General features: G+C 34.0%; 1 protein-coding gene across 10 annotated transcripts in view; it reads right to left on the reverse strand.

Moving 5' to 3' along the window:
* The window catches only part of ATRNL1 (attractin like 1), a 425,431-nt gene that overhangs the window by 297,341 nt on the left and 106,398 nt on the right, over positions 1-21,692 (reverse strand). For all 10 annotated transcript variants that reach the window (XR_008205315.1, XR_008205316.1, XM_052678077.1 and 7 more), the window contains exons 16-19: positions 15,860-16,073; positions 14,508-14,696; positions 11,999-12,217; positions 9,455-9,592 (exon numbers count right to left, since the gene is read on the reverse strand). Coding sequence is in view for 8 of the 10 variants with exons in the window: in XM_052678077.1 (XP_052534037.1) it covers positions 9,455-9,592; positions 11,999-12,217; positions 14,508-14,696; positions 15,860-16,073 (760 nt within the window). In the remaining 2 variants the exon portion in view is untranslated. The remainder of the gene's footprint in view (positions 1-9,454; positions 9,593-11,998; positions 12,218-14,507; positions 14,697-15,859; positions 16,074-21,692) is intronic.

Genomic DNA, 21,692 nt, shown 5'->3' on the forward strand with positions numbered 1-21,692 from the left:
AGTTTATTTTCTCTTCCGGGAACTGAAAGGTATTTTGGTTAAACCAACACTACCCAATGACAAGTTTCTCCATTTTTTCTTAATCCATTTTTACACTTTGACAACATCACTCTGCAGTACCTGTATTTCATTACTGCTTCTGTTTAAAGCAAGTACCCCTAAAATTGAATTGATTTTTTAATTTTTAACATTTGTAATAAATCTTTCTCAAACAATCATAATAAACGTCTTTAATCGTCAGCAGCTAATACTATAAAGCAGCTTAAAAAATAACTTTTTTAATAAATAAGAAAAACTCAAAACAGAAGACTAATACTGAAAGAAAAGACCATTTTTCTAGTTATTAACTGAACAGTCTTTAGTAATTAATGTGTCTAGTTGTGTTTCTTTCATGCTAATACCATTTAAATATTTTCGTGGGAATAGAATACAGAATTTCTATATCTTGTTCCATGAGAACTCACAGAATAGTATCAACTTTATTTTCCAAATGTTAATCTGTGAAGAATATGAACTTATTTTAAACGTAAACTGAAATATTCTGCATGGAAAAATTAAAGTACTTTATTTGGAGAAAAATTAACATATCCTATGTATGGCTTTCCCTTTAATTCTTGCCACTCATTCTTTTTTAAATAAAGTATAATACACTATTACAAATAGCCTTCAAATTCAATTTCACAATGGGTTCAATAGCGAGTTTTGTTATTCAGGTGAAAAATAGAATTCTGCATCAGATGTGTAGCATTGCTTCTTCAAACATGCAAATATTTTGATATGCTTCTTTCACATGCCTACAAGATTAAAAAATACTATTTCTTGAATTACTCTTCTTTTACTTGATTGTTAAGAGATTTTTCACATGAATACATAAGCTAAAATTAGGGCTGCTGAAATATGAGTATTTTCAGATGCGGAAGACTGAAGACTAGGTTTAGTAAAAACTAAAACCCAAGGATTTTTTGTTTTCTTGTGATTTTGTTTGTTAGGTTTTTTTTGCATATTAAGGAAAGACAAAAATTGATAATTTTGGATGCTTTCATTGTTTTCTGCCTTCTATGAGATGTGGTTAACAAGACTTTTTCAGATACCCAAGGCTTCATAAGTTTAACCAAAAAAAAAAAATCTTAGAAAAAATAGCTGCCTCTATATTAATGATTTTGAAAATTTGATGAAAGGAAGTTTTTGGCCAAAAGACTACTCTTATTCCCTCTCTAAGGGAATAACTACCTAAATTATAACAGAAAAAAAATCAAAGATTATTATAAGGCAGCATGAAAAACAAAACAATTTAAACCACTCAGTAACTATTCATAGTGGCTTTAAATGTAAAAAAAATTATTCCAATCCAAGAAGAAAAACAACTAAAATCAACAACTGGTGATTGCAACTATTTGTGTGTATTTGGTCATTCAGGATAAAAGCCCAAAGAAGGGAAATGTGTTACACAATTTAGCAGACAAAAAATGGAACAAAATGTAAAGAAGTCAGCTAATCATTTCTGTATTAGCCATTAGGAGGTATAAAATACTGCTGATTTTTAATGCATTTTAATACATTTTTTTTTCCTCTTAAATAACGAATGTTGTCTGCCATTGTAAGGTATTGCATTTACCACTCAGGAAATGAAGGCAGAATTAACTGCAATCAAACAGAAATGCCATTACAGGAGTTTCAGTTTTTTGAAATCTTCATTCTACCAGTTGCAAAATGATAAATGACTTGATAGCCTTAAAAGAATCTACTATTTCAACAGCCTAGGACATTTTCAAGAGCCTTGTGGACTGGAATAACCACCTCTAAGCATGACAACTTCTTGCCTCTTCATATCCTTGTAGCATACTCAAGTGTAGGGATTCAAGCCAGCAATTCCGTTTTCTTGTTATAGTGGGATTGATTGACTGTCATACCTCTGATTGATGTGTAATCTCTGATCTGATTTTAAATAATGGGCATAAATATAAAAATAAATTCATACAATGAAAAATTAAATATGAAAATATAAGAATGTAAAGGAACTCATTCATCACTGCCAGAAACTAGGTTATGCAATGACATGCAGGAGGACATGGATACCATTTATAAGACTTGAGAAGCTTTGAGAAACAGATAAACACAGAGATAAAGAAATCAAATTATTGTATTTCTACAATACATATAAAACTAATAAGGCATCATTAACTCCTGAGTTTTCATGCTTAAATAGTGAGTAGGTACAAAAGTCTGCTAATTAAACAGATAAAGATAGCACAAGTTATTACTACACTTTTTACTACTATTTCCGATATTATTGCATCACAGGCCTCCAAAAAGCTTAGTTTAACATGATGAAATATTCAGCTGTGATGAGCTACCCTCAGCTGGTCACCATCTCCCCACAAAGCTGATCTCTCACTTCTCCTCCTCAGGAAGAAAGGGATTGAAAGTAAGATGAAAATCTCATCACAGGAAAATCCTACTTGACTTGGGGAAGAATAATTTCATTTATTGTCCATCAATAACAGAGTAGGTAGAGAACGACAAAATGAAAAATTCTTGCCTTCTGCCCCAAGACAGACAGGAAATGGGAGTTCGTGGTGCTTCATCTCTGCCACTCCATATTCCTCAATGTTTTAAAAGCTCAGCAATAAAAAATGGGTAGGGCAGGAGATGGGCACTGGGAGCTGATCATTACCAGACTGAGTATTAGCCCTCTTCTGGCAGGAGCTGACTGATTGCTTTTGCATCACTTGTGGGTTTTGGTTGTTGAGGGTTTTTTTGGCAAGGTTTATTTTGAATTTAGTTTACAGAATACAAATGCATCTACAAAAAGGTTCCAACTTCTACCCAAATTTTTGCTTTTAATTTGCCTTTAACTTTGTTGAAAAACATACTTTATAATACAGATCTAATATACAACAAACAGAATTATATATACACAATGATTAACATTATATTGAAAAAGCTTGCTTAGCATAATTTGCTTCAAAGCCAAAGAAAATTGAAACAGGAATTTTTTACACGATGTTTTTCATCATTCCTCAACTAACTTTTTCTTATGGTACTCTGCTTTTCTTCTGCTTACTTAGAATACATTTTGATTGGATTTAATTCAATTTAAATTCATAGCTAAACCCAAGTATGGGCATTTTATTCACTCTGTATTCAGATTATCTTGAGTAATGTTCAATAAACAAGATTCACAAGATCCTACAGGAAGAAAATAAATTTTTAAATCACACTTGGTGGAAAGGTCTTAAAAAGTGCTTATTCTAACAAACTCTCTACAAAAAGTAATATTGAGAGTTTCTCCTGAATATCTTATTGTGCAACAATCTCGTGTTATTATCTTTCACAGGCAGTAAGCCTTCTACCTACTACTAAAAACAAATTCCAGTGTTTTAGTTAATAAGTGTGTTTATTCTGTAATAATCATAATTGGCAAAATTATCTCCATTCTACACTCCTAAAAAAAAGAAAAAAAAGAAAGAAAAAGCAACTCAAAGATACTGAAACAAAGATACATGACAAAAAGTAGAACTGCATATCTCTTAAAACTTTTGCCATTTCCATTTTCTAGCACTGGAGACGGTCTGACTTACTACAATGTGAATCTGTACATTACACTGTAGACTTTTCCCACTAATTTGCAACATTTATTCACTTTTATACAAAATGACTTGATTCACATAGAGTCTTGGTAAGGGTATCATAAGCCTTCAATCAACTGAATATCTGCTGATTAAGTGAATGACTACTGAGTGTCTATACTCAAAGATGTTAGCAATTTTTTACTGTACAGATCAGGAATATTGTTCCTCCACAATTTGAGCAACGTGATGCCAAAAAATAAGATCTTTAAAGTATCAGTGTATTCCATAAATACATTTCTCTATATGCTAGACAGCAAAATGGCTGAACAGAAAAAAAATGAATAAAAATTCTGTATTCCAAGTTGCCATGTCATTTTCTAAATGCATCAAAACTTCCGTCAAGCCATGTTCCTTCCTAATTCTACTGTAGAATGTACAGAAGAAAATGCTTTTGATGTTGTTACTGTAGCTAGTCAAAGATATTGTGTTCAATATTTGTTAATTTTTATGGCAAATAATATTTGGAAGTATTTTGTCCTCATTTTCAGTCCTACTTTACAAAGGACTTGAGTTTCCAGACTCCACTGTAGAAGACTAAAATTAAAGCTGCCTACAATACTAGGGTTCATCTACTCACCTCTTTACAAATATCATACTAAACACTGAGTATCACTTCCACATGAGTTCCAATAAAAGCCCATAATCCAAACACTACATACCGACAGAGCTTATTCCTGTGCCCCAACAGTTTTATAGCAGTGCAGGTGCTGACCTCTGCAAACAACATTAGGCAAAAATACCCAATCTGCAGGCCCTGCTCAGAGGCAGTCACTATGAAACAGGAACAAATATTTCAGAGTAACACGACCTGACAGTAAATATCTTATACCTCTTTACATGGTATTTTCCCCTTAGGCCTGTGCGATGTGCGAGGGACATCTGTGAACGCACGCACAAACCTACAGCAATACTGGCTGCTGCTATCACAACCAGCCGAAAAGCATCAAACAGCAGTAATTACAAACCAGATTACAGTTGATCAAAAACTACGGGATCCCTATTCATATTAACTGAAGTCACACAGCTGGACACGTCATGCCTTCCTCATTTTGATAATCTAGATAAAAAAGAAAGCTTACACTGAAAATGTATCATTTTTTCAGTCAATTAAGAATAATCTATTTGCTATTTATTATGAAAATAGATGTCTAATTTATTATGAAACTAACTATTTAACTCTAGCTTAATTTTAATTTGCCTGACTACAAGAAGCCATTTTATGTGATCACCAGACTCAATGGAAGGAAAGACTGATGACTGCTTGAGGGCCAGAATTAAGATGTTCTATTCGAAATTTGTGACTTCTTCACATAATCATTGCATATAGAAATTCATTTTGTTATATTAATTTGAACTAGGAACATCTGTCTTTTTCTTCGAAATAATACATGACATATGTATTATTTAGAAATAAAAGAAGTCATTCTTCACTAAATTAATGGCTAAGATCAGCAGCCTCTGCGCTATTAAAACCAACTACGACTACAGCTTAAATGAAAAACATGCATGTAAGCACTTCATCACCTTGCATTCTTAGTAGCAGGAAAAGTCAATTGAAATAAACAAAGACATGAACACAAGTACTTAAACTAGTTTAATAATTTTAATCCAACTAGATGCATATAATTTTGTAAAAGTTGTATGAAATGACTGATTCCTTGTCTTTCTTTAAAATATCTTATGAAGTCTGTATATTTTATTTCTTTGATTATCTTAGTTTATAATAATTCCTACATATTTTCCTCAAAATGACAGTCAATATGGCTGTTCCTTGCTGAAAACTGCTGTTAACAGATGTTGGAAGTGATACCAGCGATGGAATTCAGTGGCTGAGAAAGCTTCAAGGGCAGGTTACAAAATGAGATTTCAGTACTAAGACATCAGGATTACAGTTTTGGGAGTGAAACTCACTCCTCAGAGTCTGACACCTAAACTCCCCAAAAAGCACACAGGTTAGCCAGCTCTGACTCCCGATGGTTTCATCTGTATTAAGGAACTATAGTTTTGAATCCCCTGACTCTCAGGACAGAAAGGACTGGATCTTTCAATTGCAGCTGCTTCTTGGACCATCATAAAGAAAATGTTAAGTGTTGCAAAGGTTGCTATTCCTGAACTATAAAATGTTAGACAGTGCCAGAGGAAAAGCAATGTCCAAGTCTAGCTATCTATCACAGGTAGAACCAAGGGGACAGTTGCAATTACCTGCCATGAGTCTAACATTTTCTTAATTTTCATAGACACCAGAAGTAATGACTTCTGCCTTTCCTGAGACTCTTCTACAAAAAATGTATCACTCAATAGAAGCTACTCAGCAGAATGATCATATTCTTTGAGTGGAAGAACTTCAACAACATGGATTTCCCTTCTGCTACTAAAGATACAACCTTTCATAAGTATTCATAAGCAACAAACATGTTTTACTTCTTTTAACGAGTAGAAATAAAAATAATCAGAAATTATTTCTAGATAAATGTTTTACTGCCTGGATAAGTTCATCCTCTTCAAGATACCTTAAAGCTAGGAACTCAATCTGAAATTTAAGTCCTATATGATAAAAATCCAGAGTTGTATATGTGGGTGTACATATATACACACATATACACAGTCATACCTATATAGAAGCATTTATATAAAAACAAGAGAAAAGTGCCAAGCTACACAATGCATAAAAGAGCAGACGATGCACAAGGTGCTCTCTCTCTCTCCAAGACAGATGTTTCAGAACAGCAGAACAACAGCTGTGCCCTCCCTTCACTTTCCAGGCTCTAAATGAACATGGAAGTTACCCAAACCTTTCACCTGGCTCCAGCAGATGCTGCCAACCCAGTGCATTTTCACAAGAATCACATTCACTTACATTAATTGTCTTACGATCTGATAAAAATCTTTTCAAACAGAATGATTACAAATCAAATCGAGGAGGAAGCTGTTGTGTTTGATGTTGAAATTTTCAACTTTACAACAGCAGAGATGACAACAGACCTGTAATACTACAGGCTCACTTAAACTTTATCCATGCCGCCTGCCTGGGTAAGAGGATTTTGCAAAAGGCTCATTAGCATTTTCAACATCATGTCTTTTAAGGTTGATCAGAGAGAGAGAGCAGTGGGAGTTAAAACACAATGTTCCCAATGTGCTGGAACTCACAGCTTCACTCCTACTGTAAAAGCAACAGCAATAGTAGTGCAATTATGGGAAAAGTGAACACTGTTTGGGATGTTATCGCCTTATGAAAAATGGCAATACAGCAGAGAGCTTACTTTATCTTATTATTAAATGTATTATATATTCACAGTATGTGTCATGTGTTAGTATATAGAACTCTCTCCTGGCATCTCATACATTTAAAGAATAATTTCAGAAATATCTTGCATAAAGCAAATGACAACATGATAAGCAGTTAGAGTATTTTTATTTTTTTAACGTTGTCAAGCAAGTGGATGATTAATAAGTTTGAAAATAATGCTCAACATTTTTTTGCCAAGACAACATAAATTTGTTTCAAGCAATTTCTTATACTGCTTTCTTCTGTTATTTCACATTGCAGTCTTTAGTACAAATCCTACTCTGCTTTTTCTAGAATGTATATAAAATTGTTGTGCATTTCAAGAATATGTAGTACAACCTTGAAGAAAACATAACACAAGCACAAATCACTGAGAGAACAAGGTAGTATCTCCATTTCCATCTAAAGTTAGGCCTGTTTTATTTTTTTAAAAAATCCATCAATATTTAACATTTCCTATCACATAATGTTGATATCCATACCCTCTGAACTGTACCTAAAATGGGATTTCAGCAGCAGAATTTTACCTATAAGTACAACAGTAGAATTTACAGAATACATAAGTACTTTTGTGAGACCAGCAGGGAAAAATAAATTATTCTGTATATAAGTATACTGAGAAAGATATTCAGGCTTTCTCCCACTGTACACTACGTCGTCTCTCAATTAGAGACACTGGTTACAACATCTTTTCCCATCTTCAACTGTTCACCAGTTGATAATCAAGTCACACCCATGTAACTATAGCAATTTAATATAGGAAAAATATTGCAGTACTACAAGATCATTCCTTTTAAAAGTTTTCATTCAGAATCCTAAAAGGAAAACCTCATCAGCTCTGAGGTATTCTTTAGGAAGGATGAGACTAGGGAGAAATGTTGGAAAGGTCCAACCAGAAACTCAGCTGGAAGCAATAAAGTAGGAGAGGAGCATGACGATGTCTGGTCCAAAGCCCTCTTAAATCCAAGAAAAAGCAAGATGACCGTTTTATATTAATATTTTTATACTGATATTTGTTTCTGCAGAAATCCCTGCCCACAATTTGGACGCTATCACAAAAGCAATAGTAATATCTAAAGTTCATAATAACTACCATTCTATAATAACTAATTCCATAATAACTAACCATTCATCAGAATGGTTTAAAGACTTAAACTAGTGTAAATTTTAATGGACTCTATACTTCAATATATAATACAGATAAATAATAAAAATGAAAACAAAGCTTCACAATAATTACTATCTTTATTTTTAAAGCACTCCTTACACTAAATAGCTCCCGTTAAAATCACATCTACTAATATATGAACTCAATCTTAGGGTTGAAAAAACAAGTTATAAAATTTACGATTTTACTAGCCTTATAAATTGATTTTAGCCATTATTGTAAGACACATAATTCACTAAAGGTGATGGAATGCTTATTTGGTTAGATAGCTAATGTATCCCTGAAGAATAAAAGCCATAGTAATAAGTCATTTTGCTGTAAAGGTATTATAGACAGCAAAAGAACATTTTGTCAACTTCAGGAAATAAGAGAACTATTAAGAATTATTTAAAGCTTCATAAAGCACCAGAAAAATGTGCAACTGTCAATAGGGGCAGGCATTAATCTTTCCATCCCCTTGAACACATTTCTAATATATTGTGCTTAAGTTTACCAGATGTGCAGCTTCATGCATTGACTGGGTGTTAAAGTGCTGAGGAACAAGTGAGCCCTTTAAATGAATAAATATACTTCAAGATAAAGGCTCAGTTAAACAAACACCAATATCAAAGATGAAGAGTTGCAGGCGAAAAGTGTCTGACTGCCTATCATATTAAATCTCAACTATCTTAATAGATTTTCATATTAAAAATATTCCCACACTCCCATTTAGTTATAAAGAGAGGAATTAGTGTCAACTTCAAAATCACTCATGCAAACGAAAAAAAGAAGTCCTACAGCAATACACAACAAACACTTTTATCATTCAATTTCTTTCACTTCAAGGAGAATTCTCCAATGTTGAAATTATAAAAAGAAACAGACTGAAAAGGTTAGAGTAACATACAGTCCCTACTAAATCAGACTGTCCAAACTTTGCATGAATAAGATTTGCTGATCTGTTGAATTCATTATTTTTCCATGAGCATCACATATTTACAGAATTTAGTGTTATTAAGCATGTTTAAATACCAAATTTCATTTGTACTTCATTACAAGAGGACTGCTTAAATGCAACGAAATGATACTTCTCTGAAGTACCACCATGTAGGTGACGTTCCCCACATAACAGTTTCCTTCTACCTTTGCCTGAGAGAGCATCTTTAAATTACAGCCTCATTCTTAGAGCATGCAGATCAAGTGACAACTGCAAAACAATGATTCCAAATGCAAAGTTGCTATTAAAAATATTAATCTAGATTTTGAATTAATTTATCTGATCAGTGTATCTGGTATCAAATCAGCAATTAATCTTTAAAGGAAAGTGGATTTCATATTATATAAATTTTTATTTCAATATATATTTTTTTTAACGCCAGCAGAACTTACCAGTACACTGTCCTCCATTTGTGGGATCTCCATAATATCCTGGCATGCATGTCTCACATTGTTTTCCTGTTGTTAAGTTTTTACACTGATCACAAACATTACTGTTGATACAGGTGCTGTGGCCGTTACACTGGCAAGCTAGAACACAACATTTACAAATCCATTAGTATATTGCTCTTTGGAGTAAAATCATTCTTACATTGTTACAAAACTGCAGAAAAATGTAAATCCAATGAGTTTAATCCTGACTAATCATCAGCACATATATATTTTATTATATATAGTTGATAATAGGGTGACTTTGAGCTTAAGGCTTGTTAGAAAGAGTACTGGCTGACTGAATCCAGCTTATATAGCTTTAAAATGCTGCGTAGCCCCTTAGAAAACCTGTTAAGAGTCCACAAATCACTCACTGATACCATACCTACACACAGTCTTTTGTGAAGTATCTGAAATGCTACTGCAGTGGAGAAAATCAACTTACTCATTACCGTATTCGCTGGTGAGAGAAGGCATACATAAAAAATTAAACACCCATCATCTTATTTTTAACAGTTCTGGTCCTTTCATTAGCTTTGGCACACTAGGAGATATTTTTTTTAAGGCATCAGAACCACTTCAGACATCTCTAGTATCTACACAGTGTGACTTTGGTGAAAGTAGAAGAAACTGGAATCTTACATAAATATTTTCTGTTTGACCCTGAAAGCCTAATTAAGCTCTTTGACAAGCAATAACAATGAAGACCACTGATCTTCTAACACCACACTCCTCCCATGTTCCAGTGCCCCACAGACTCTCAGAAAGCACGGATCGCTACTGCAAGAAAAACCATAACATGAATTCTGCTAGAACCTATCAATCCCACTGTTAGGCCTTGGCTGAAAGCAAGACAATCTCTCTGCAGTGGGACCTCCAACTCATGGCATTCAGCAGATTAGCAATGTGTCAATTACCAAAGCTTATCAAGTGTCAGATTATGTCTAACCTGCCAAACCCCTACTGGTGAGGAGTCAGTAGACTCAGCACAGGGCAGCTATCTCAGTAAGATCATTTCTGTTTACTCTTTTTGTAATTTGGATTTTTAATCTAAATGTCACATTGACTGGTGTTTTGGCTGGAAGTAAAAGTGGCTCTCACTGCTTGCCTTAAAAGTTTTTGGAGTTGTTTTAGAATTACAGTCATTGCCAGGCTTGGCTCAGAAACTGTTCAACCTCAAAGTTTAGAATCTCTTCTTCTGTAGCCATGGCTATAAAATCTTGTAAACAAGTATCCAGTATTTCTGTAATACTGGAAAATAAGAGTGGGTGTTTTTTTGTTTGTTGTTTGTTTTTTTGTTTGCTAAATCTCTTAAGAAATTATGATTTTTTTTTACCTTCCAAAGAATGCTGAATTTAGACAACTTTGTGGTGCCTTTCTGCACACAGTCTAGTGTTCTACACACTTTACTGCCTTCTGAGAAAAAGAAAATACTACGAATTGCAGCTCTGTTTTGCATGAGTTCTGTTTGTATTTCTCACACACTGAATGACTTAAAGTAAGACTTATAAATAAATAGATTGCAAGCCAATGAGCCTAAAAGTAAAAAAAGGAGCACAGTTATTCGCTTGTTTTCAAATCAAATCTTTACAAATGCCTTTGAAAAAAAAAAAAAAAATGAAGTACCCAGAGGAGCAAACGCAGCTGCATGTACCAAAGCCTTTGATTCCAAAGAAGCCCCAGCTTCCATATTTACCAGCAGTAGGAATACAGACTGGAAAAGTAACACTATAGTAAAATTGTACCATTTATTCTAAAAATAAAATAAAAAATAAAGTCATCTTTTAAAAAATTATTTATTGCAAGTTACCCCTGGAAGTCTGTCCAGCTCTGCGTGCTTTCCAGCTGCCTGCACTACTCCTGCCCTTGTGTGGCCATATCAGTTCAACCTCCACTGTCTTAAAGCACTTGATATCTTTTTCAATAAACTTAAAAGTACTACAGTCAGATCAACATGGCTTAAATTCAGTGTTCTGATACTATAAAAGCACTACACAATTTAGTCTCAAGGTCTAAAAGGTAACTGGAAGCACTGCTCAGACACGATCCTGCAGTGCTTTCCCACAGCCAGCTGAACTTCAGTGTGAGCAGCTGAGATGCAGGAGGCTCATGCTCCTGGCCATCAGCAGTTGCTTATAAATGATTTCTTAGCTAGAATAGCATAAAAGCTGAAGCAAATTCATACGGTGAATTTCAAAAGGGGGAAGGATGGAATTGGTGAGAAATAATTTGCAATTAAATTGTAATTTTGATTAAGTAGTGTATTTTACACACAAATCTGTACAAAACCAAGCAAATTTATGTGCTCTAGACAGAGACAAAATAGACAAATGAATTAGGGAGCATTCTGGAAAAACATCCATCCCATAAACATATTATTTGTATTCCATCAAATAAATACATTAATTTAGTGTGTCTAAACAGAGAAACTTAATTTCTGTTCAGAAATGTTACTCAAAAAAAAAAAATCTAAAGAAAATTGGACAATAAATCAGCAGACCTTACCTGGACACTGGATAAAAGACCATTCATAGCTTTTTTCTTTGGGACAAAGAGTGGCATCAAGCACCATTTCAGTAGAATGCATGCCAACAGGTTTCATTGGACCTCTCGATGATCCTTCCAAACATTGACCTTTTCCAGTGTTGCTGGGATCATTGCACCACCCACAGCCAGGCTGTTCCAAACACTGTCCACAGGTCCTCAGTCCAGAGCAGTTTTGAGCTTTTTTAGATGAAATACAGTATTAATGTAAGAGAAGTTTTCTTTGTTTGCTTGTCTGTTTCTGTATTCTTTTTATGTTTTCCTTCGCTTTGTTGTTGTTTGGTTTTTGTTTTGTTAAGCTAGATGCTAGGATTATACCACATTTCAGGAATAAATAATTTTGCATTTATACTTTCTGGCACAAATTCAACTATTTCAGTAAAATTTATCAGTATGTTTCTATGTTTAGTCTAAACATGGAAGATCACAGAATATACTATAGATGGTCGTTATACCACAAAGCAACAAAGATAATGACACAGAAGAGCAAAATTTCACATCTTCATCCAAATTCAAATCTTATGTTAAATATATATTTTGTGTTTATTATTAACATATATCATAGAATGCAAATATACTAAACATACTCATGTAGACTGCACAGATAAAAATACTTTAGACTTCAAGACCAATTTATTATTCTATTTAGACCAATACAAATACTTTAGACTTCAAGAAAAGGCCAATAATAAAAGAGGAAAAAAAAACTGTGGTAATTCAAATTCAAACCAAAATTTTATTTTCATTTGAAAAACTGAAAAGAACTAAATAAATGAATGATTTTAGAAAAACATGATATTTGAAGATCTTTTTTTTTTTTCATTGAAATTCCACATGTCGTCCAAGGGTGTTCTGCTGTCAGCTATTCAGTCAAAGATCAGAGCGGGCAGAAAATACGGGAAGTGTGGAATGCAACTTTTTGGCAAACAAATATTAAAATGACCAAACATCAATAATTACATGGCATTCTTTATTTTCCTTCCAAAATACAAAAATTCAGTCTCATTGATATAAACGGATAATTTTTAAAATGCATGTGCTTGTGTGAAATCTCTTTTCAATCCAGAACAGACATCCCAAAACTCATAAATCGTTAAACAAAATAAAAGAGAATGAGGTTTTTGTCCATCTGGCTGGCTTTGTTTTGTTGCTTAGTTGTTTTTTTGACTTGGGATAGTAGGGCAGGAAGTGGAGGTGTTTGGTTTTAAAGATAATAATTCGCATCTTATTCTTCTAGTAGAAACACTACTCTTTGACAAGAGAATCCACTTAATGTTTCATTACCTCAGCAGCAATAAGAATAAATCTAACTAATAGAATTTTCAAGTTAAAATCTAGTCTGAAAGAGAGTCTGAATCATGTTTCAGTTATACAGTAATCTTCTTGTTTAATGCTTCAGACTGAAAAAAAAATAAATCAGCCTATGAACATAGAGTCCTGTTTTTCTTTCATTTATTGAATAGAAAACATATTCTGATACAAAACTCATAATAATGATCTGGCATATATCAAATTCCATTTGGCTTACTTAACATTAAGTTTTACAGACTTGACAAAAAAAAAAAAAAAAGACAAATAAATAAAAAACATTTTCTTTTGTATTCCTCAAACAAAGAACCTGCATGATGTGCAAATACTACAGAAACACAACAGAATTACAAGTTTGGACTGACATAATGTATGCCACATCTAAAAGTTAAGCATTACTCATGTGGTATTCTGTCTACTTTATCCCTAAATTTTCAATCACGTTTTGTTTTGCCACAATTCACCATCCACATTTTCTAAGTTGTAAAACTAAGTTTTTTAAGGACAGAAAAAAAAGCTTAACCTTTACAGTTACAGTATCATTAATACACACGTATATGGGACAAGAAATTAAGTGATCCTATTTCTTTATTCTTAGACTAAATGAGGGCTGATGGCTAGGGTTAGAGGACAAAGCCCTATTTCGAGTCCATGCCGAACTTGAATTAACAACTAAATTCTACTAAGCATGAAAATTTACCAGAACAGGTCAACACTGCACTGGATCAACAGAATTCAACAGAATTTCAGTTCACCTCCCTTATTTAGTAACTGGATGTCATACCTAAGGTCTATAATATTAGGTCTCCAATTTTACCAGTATTTTGTTCCAACTCATGGACATCATCTCACACAATACAGCTAGTCATCAAAAAAAAAAAAAAAAAAAAAAAGATTTTTTTTCTTTATTTGAAAGCAATAAGCACTTTTCACCTCTTTCAAAAGATTAAATATGTTTCATCTTACGATAGACACAAATATTTCACCTGTATCTAGAAATACATAATACTGCCCGCTGAAATTAGTGACTAAATAAAGTCATTATGTGAATTTGTTTTTAATTCTAGTGAAAGTGTTTAATACTATTCAAACAGGTATAGTTCTGAGTGGAAAAAATTACATCATTATATTTAATAGGATTACCGTTCATTAAGGTACTCACGGGAGCATGTTGCAGTTTGCCATTCTAGACACTGTCCATATGGGAAGGAAATTATATAGGCATTTGAATCAACACATCGCTTTGTACTGCTGCACCACATACATTCCATACCATTACTTGTACAATTGGAACATGTTGTTCTCAGGGAACATGGCTTTTTGCAGGGCCTTGCATTCTGGTTGGGACTAACTAGAAAGAACAAAAAATAGTGATTTTGAACAAAAGTTCAACGTCTCAGCTAAAATACCAGATTCATATATTCATATATATATTCATATAAATTCAATATATGTATAGTACATACGTATGTAGTATGTATGTAGTAGCTTGTCAATGTTATTGACAGTGAAAAAATAAGCATTAAAAGGAAATCTAAAGAGTTTTGTGTGCTTAACCGCACAGCTATGAAGAAATATATGGGACAATTAGAGAATAAATACATTAATTTGAAGTATAATATGTAAAGGGTAAGGGTCTAGCATCATCTTTTGATTAAACAGGAGTTATAGTTCTCATTAGTGAGTGAAGGGTAAAAACAAGAATCAGCTGTAAGAAATTCTGATAAAGCAAGGTTAAAATAAACTACCTTTAAACAAAGAAATTTTGAGTAAGTAACTCTTAGAGAAAAAATTGCAATATGAGTAGGTGTTGAAAGTGCCAGAGTCCAGCTTCTAATCACATAGAATATTTAGGGTTCTGTGCAGGAGCCTACTCATGACATCCCTGAGCAATTGTGACTGTAGGCATTAACGTTGGTTACCAACTTATCTACTGGGACTCCAAAGTAGAGGCATGCACTGAGAAAGCTTCCCAGTTTTCCAAGCTCCTTGGATAGGCAGTAATGGGGTCATCTTACTGAAGGATGTTAGTTAACCCCTTTTCATCTTTCTCAAAGTACTGAGAACTGACTGAAGTGACTATCTGTTGTAGAATTTTTTAGATACAAACAAACCTAACTGGGAACAAAACATTTAGATCATTAAAATGTTCAGCCATGTTCAGTAATGTTCAAAAAGACGAGTTGTTTTTAGCTTCATCAGCTTTGTTGAACATCATCACAGACTCTTAACGCTACTGTTCCCGTTGACACTGACTACCAATTCAGAGCCAACTTATAATTTTGGTGTTATGTAGACTAAGCTATGTACACAACTTTACAAATAAATATTTGCTGCTTTAGGAATATTATTCATTTTCTCAATTAAAGCTTCATACTTTTCAAAAAGTAAAAGTAAAATTTTGATTTGTAATTGCTTAATCCAAATTGGCAATAATCCCTTTTAGCCAAGTGAAAATCCAGACAGCTTGCTAATCATTACAGTAACAATAACTGAGTACAAAAGATTGCTTACCGACAGGTTTTTCACAGACAAGACCATCTGCCATTGCAGTGCATGGATTTGCCTTCAGACCTGCCACCTCTGCTCTTTCTAGATACGCACAGAAGCCAGAGTCATTTGGCTCTCCAGGAAGCCACTGCAGAGTTGTGTTTGTAAAAGGAGACATGTCATCCCATCCCCAGTAGGAGATGTTGATCTTGCGTAAACCTACCCAAGGTGAAATTTTCTGTGAAGAATAATGAAACAAATCAGAGGTAATTAGTTAAATAGTCACTAATAACATTCAATAAAAAATTATAAGCCTAGCTGAATACTCAAAACTATTTTGTCCAGTGGATACTCTTAGCAATTGCCAAGTCAACATAGATGATAAAACAAAGGAGTTAGTACTTCATAGAAATCAAAGGAAAAAGCAGGACAAATATCCTCTAAAATCTGTACTGCTGATATTGATCAACATCAACATCAGAGAGAGATGAAAGGGATACATCCATTATTCCAATGCCAGTAAGTACACACTGAATATACCTTTGTTTTTGATTTCTATCCTACAAACAACCGTAATAAGCATTAGTTCTCAAAAAATATTTAAGATGCATCAGTAACATTAAATCACAAATTTTGTTCACTATCGTTTCATCTTATTTGTACAATTACAAAATCACAGAATCAGAATCACAGAATTGTAGGGGTTGGAAGGGACCTCCAGGGATCATCGTGTCCAACCCTCCAATTAACTAGAAAGAAGTAGGAAAAAGGCCTTTGCTCCGAGATTAATCTATAAAACATTCTTATTCCTATCACTTCAAAATCTCAAGATACTGAAAGCAAACATTTTTCCTCATGTAGTCTTTGTCCACAGGTGGTTATCAACAACCTCCATTTAAATATAGGGAAGAGTTATAGAGAGACCATGGTCTGCAACACTTGTGGTGAGTTAGTATGACACAACCATCTGTTCCAGACAAAGGGCAGATGTTGTTAGCGCCAAAGAAAATATGTTGATCTACTCATGAATTCAGTTCTCAACAGACCAAAGTAGGTAAAACACCACAATATACCTAAAGGTAAACTGCCTTGGTTTCAGATCTATGTGTTATTTCACAAATGAATCAAGAGTCATTGCCGTTGTGCCTCAGTTCTTTCATCTATCATCTCACAACTTTCTTCAGCCACTCAGGTTTAATCTTTCAGACACCTTAAATCTATACCTGATCAGAGCATTCTTCAACTCTTTCCTCTGCCTCATTAGCGGCATCTGAAAAACGAAGGGTCATAAATTTTCCTTCAGAAAAATCAGGAGGAATATGATTAGTATTCCTCACCTTCCTAAATTATGTACCCTGTGTCCTCTCCCTCTTCTTCCCTATCGGTTTGAAACATGATCAAATAAAAACTGCTAAGCATCTAACAGACTTGCAGATGCAAGAACAGACTTAAACTAGAAAATGAGTAAGAAATGTTCTATTCCACAAGGAATGATGCATGCTTAGAAACACTCAAACAGGAGCAGGAAAATTCAGCAAAAATTCCACCCCCTACTCTCCTGTCTCACTTCTCTATTGGCTTCATAACTTCACTGCTTCCCAGCTGACCAACTTTTAAAGTGTCTGAGTGCTTCCAGGTTTCAGGTACTGGAGAGAGGGTGGTGATGCATGCCATTGGGCATCTGGAAGGTGACAAAAGATCTTATCCCAGATTGCTCAGATGTATGCGGTCCACATGCATCAAAAAACTGTAGGTACTTAAGCGTGGCTTTAGATATTCCTCTCTAGAATGCACCCAGGCTTGTACAGAATATGTCAAGGCTGTAGATAAGATATTCTGCTGACAAACAAACCTAAAATAACTTTAAATGCCTACTTTGGAGCTGAAAGATTCTAGCCAAAAGAACACATTCAACACATTACTGACAATTTTGATTACATTGCCAAGTAATTAAGCCCTAGCATCAGTTCAATGAAAACAGAGATCCTAGTCCAGCTATGGTGAAAAACATGTCAGGCCAATAATGAAAACTGAGAGGGAGAAGTGACATCTGGAGGGAAATTCTTCTATTGAGTAAGAATGCATCAAAACCCTTTAAGTGATGATAAAGTCATCAGGAGGATCAGGAAGGCCAGAGCAGCTACAGGAGATAAAAGCAACATCCCCAAAAACATGAAAGACTTCAAACAAAAATAATGCATATCATACAGCCATTGCCTTCATTCCTAACAGCAGCAGTATCTGGACAACCTACAGCCATTGTGCCAGATATCTCAAATTCCATATGTACCATCTTTGGCTCTTCTGCAACACGTTTAAATACAGACGTGGCACCGATTAGCATGCTATCGAACACATATCAAAGCCTTGCAGACACACTTGTGTGGCTTTGGGCATGTAGTTAGGATGATGGCTGAAAAATAGGCCAGCCAAATGCTCCAAGGCCATGCTTAAAGCATATATTGAATTGTGCGGCAATAATTCCATGATGTGGTGGACTACAGTCAAAAACTGCTAGAGACAGCAGAGTTAATGTGCTGACAACATCAAGCAAAAATGACTGTTGCTGTGTAGTCAAAGCCAACAGAAAAATGCAAACAGTGTATAAAAAATTCAGAATTTTCACGGTCACCCATTGCCATAACCAGTGTGCTGTGACAAACTAATTTCAACTTAATTGTCCTGTTTGCCTTAATAATGTATTTTTCAATCAACTTAAAGAAATTATCTTAATTGGAAAAAAAATAGCATTTAAAATAAGTGGTTTGTATTTTTATACATTAACTATGAACATGCTTATTTGAAGTCCTCACTTCCTTAATACATGAGCTTTATTACCTGGTAAAACTGTTTTGCATAAACTAACCATTTGCTCTGACTCGTAATCTTAATTTCAATTCTTCTAATCAAGATTCACAACTGCATCTAAGGAAGGAACTTCCACTTACAACTCTAAATTTTTCTTTACTTTAAATGCCACTAAAGAATCACAAACTATGGTTATTTTCTCAAGCAAAAATCTGTTGTTACTTTGGACATTAGCACTGTGAATTTTTGTTCTCTTGTTGTAAAATCATAAAGAAGCTAAAAGCTATTTTTCATCTACATGATAGCACATCCACAAAAAAACTGAACAAAAAAAAAAAGCTTTGAGACTGTGTAAAACAGATAATTACTCTTCATAGGATTTCAAAAGTAGTGCAATTAATGATTTCTATTTAAAATTGAGAAGTTGATTTGGAAAAACAAAAAAAGAATACTCTGAAATGTATCAGTGGATATATATATATATTTTAATGGGGCTCAGAATGTATCTACGAAAATGGTGGTTACATATTAGATACCATTCATTTTAAAACCACATCAACAACAACTACAGTTTTTGCAATAGCATTACAGCATTCTAGGTAAGTTGTCAGAGAAAAGATAAAGGAAGAAAGGAAGGAGGAAAAATACCAAGAAATGATCAAAGTATAGCTCAGTGGAATTTTTATAGTGAAACAAAAAGCAATGCAGTGTACAGCAGGTGGTAAAGTCTGACTTGGGAAAGCTTGTAACAGGCCATACAAACCTCGCACTGGGGAATGCAATCAGATATATCTCAAGAATGTGAGAGTCATAATCCATAACTTCAACCCATTACATGATCAAAACCTTGGAACCATTTTCTAAAAATGATTCTCTCCTTACCTATTTCTTTCTAGGCAAGTTTTCAAAACCAGCATCCGGTTTTAATACGCCATGCTCTTATGCTTGTAATACAACAAGTGAAGGATTATCCATTTTTATAGAGCAATCATTCATAACAATGATAGGAACTTGCCAAAACACTTTCTAAGTGAAAAATCAACCTTTGTGCTAAGTTAGAAAAGATTTGGGTGTTGTTAAACTCAGAGAAAAACTGCGGGACAGAGATTTATTTTCATCTTACAAGAGCGAGATTATAATCATATGACACAGTCCTACGGAATATTTCATGTCACTTTGTACTCACATCAACAGTCCTACTCAGTTGAACATAAGACAAGCTTTAGTAATTACATCCATTTATTAAATGCTGATCACTAGCTTAAAAATGTGCTCTTTTTCTATACAGACAGTTAACATTTTAATTTTCTTCTGAGTAGTAATTATGGAATTAAGTTAGAAAGAGAGATTGTGTACCATTAACTACAGAGCTGATACTTCACATTAATTCCACTGTTTACTCTGAAGATTTAAGACAGACTAAGTAGCTTCGAGATATACAGCAAACACAATCTTTTATTTATCACACAACATTCTTCAGGCTCTACTGCTGCCTCAGCACAAACTAAATGAAGGTTGAATAATTTGCAGATGAGTAAAGTGAGCAAACCTACCTTTACTGAATAGCCAATTAGTACCCAGGCATATAATTACCCTGTTTCATAATCATAGAAAGTGCTGAGCAACCATGCATTTCTTTAAAAAAAAAAAAAAAAAAAAATTATCACCAAATTCATCTCCACCTTTCAACTCTTTTCATTTTGGATATTAAGTTCTGCTGCAAGTTCTCAGTGCACTTCTGATTTGTTTCCTTTTTGTCTGTGTCACAATATCTTATGAAAAAACTTCTAACTCAAGAACCACTTAAACTCCTTGCCCTCATAAAAGCATACAACAGAGCCTTGAAAATACTGCTGCCCCTTAACGCTTGCATTCCCACACCATTCACAGTTTTGAGAAGAGCTTGCCCTTAGCATTCCTTTCTACATCATTATCAGTGAAAAACTGCTTTATGAGAATAAGAGCTATAAAAAGAGAAATTATCTTTTTCAGTTACTGCCTCATTTGATGGGCTTTTGTTAAGAAAGTATGCATTTATTCTATGATAGGTACCTACGCATTTTATTTTTGTTAATATGTACACAGAGAGTTCATGTTCCCTTCCCAAGGCATCCAAAGAGAGCTGAGCTCCCACCTTTCTGAAAGTAGGAAATTAGCTCATCAAGAGGTGAACTAATGGACAGTTAATGTAACAATACAGAGGTTGAATGCTGAAAGAATGTATTACATCTCTACAAACACAATGGTAAAATGGACTGCTAGAAAGTGTAAAAAGAGACCAACTCAGAAAAAAAAAACAAAAAAACAAGTAGATGTCAGCTTCACTACAAGCAAACAAAACAAAGCCTTAAAAACATGCAGTCCTTTGAGAATACTTGGAGCTAACAAGGAATAACACTGCCATCCAAAGCTCACTAATTAACCACAACCTGCACTCAAGAGTGATTTATAAAGAATGCCTGGCCCTGAAAACGGCACAGTAAAGGAAAAGTTGCAAACAGTTAATCTAATGAAATGCATCATTTAAACCATTCTCATTTTTGTTTATGCTTACTACATCAAAACCAAATCTTCTCAGAATTTATTGCCTAACTGCAAGAAATTTTTTATTTCTAGCTAAATCCCATGGTGGTAGGTAAACTCACAAGAGAACTAATTGCACTTTTAAATTAGTATGCTCATTTAAAATATAGACATGTTAGAATAATATCAGAAACAATTAATTACCCTCACACTGCTGTTGTTTTTTTTTATCTTTTTTTTTTTTTTTTTTTGCAGAAATACATGAATCTAATATTTTGCTTACTGGGTCAATAAAGCAGCATGAAAAAAAAATGTCAAGCATTATTTTGTTTTACTGTGAACTCTGCTGTCTGTCCATCGTGTTTACTTTGGCATTCTCTCAATGAATTCTATTTATTTGCGATGAAAAATACAAACTACACAAATTCAGTTGTTGGCCATCATTTTAGAATACAGTTGCAAGTTCAGCAGTTTTTGATTTCTCATTGCACAGGTCTGCACATTGTCACTTTTTTTAATATCAAGG

The sequence above is a fragment of the Tympanuchus pallidicinctus genome, unplaced genomic scaffold (assembly GCF_026119805.1).
Source record: "Tympanuchus pallidicinctus isolate F22 unplaced genomic scaffold, pur_lepc_1.0 scaffold16, whole genome shotgun sequence".
In the NCBI taxonomy this organism is placed as follows: Eukaryota; Metazoa; Chordata; class Aves; order Galliformes; family Phasianidae; genus Tympanuchus; species Tympanuchus pallidicinctus.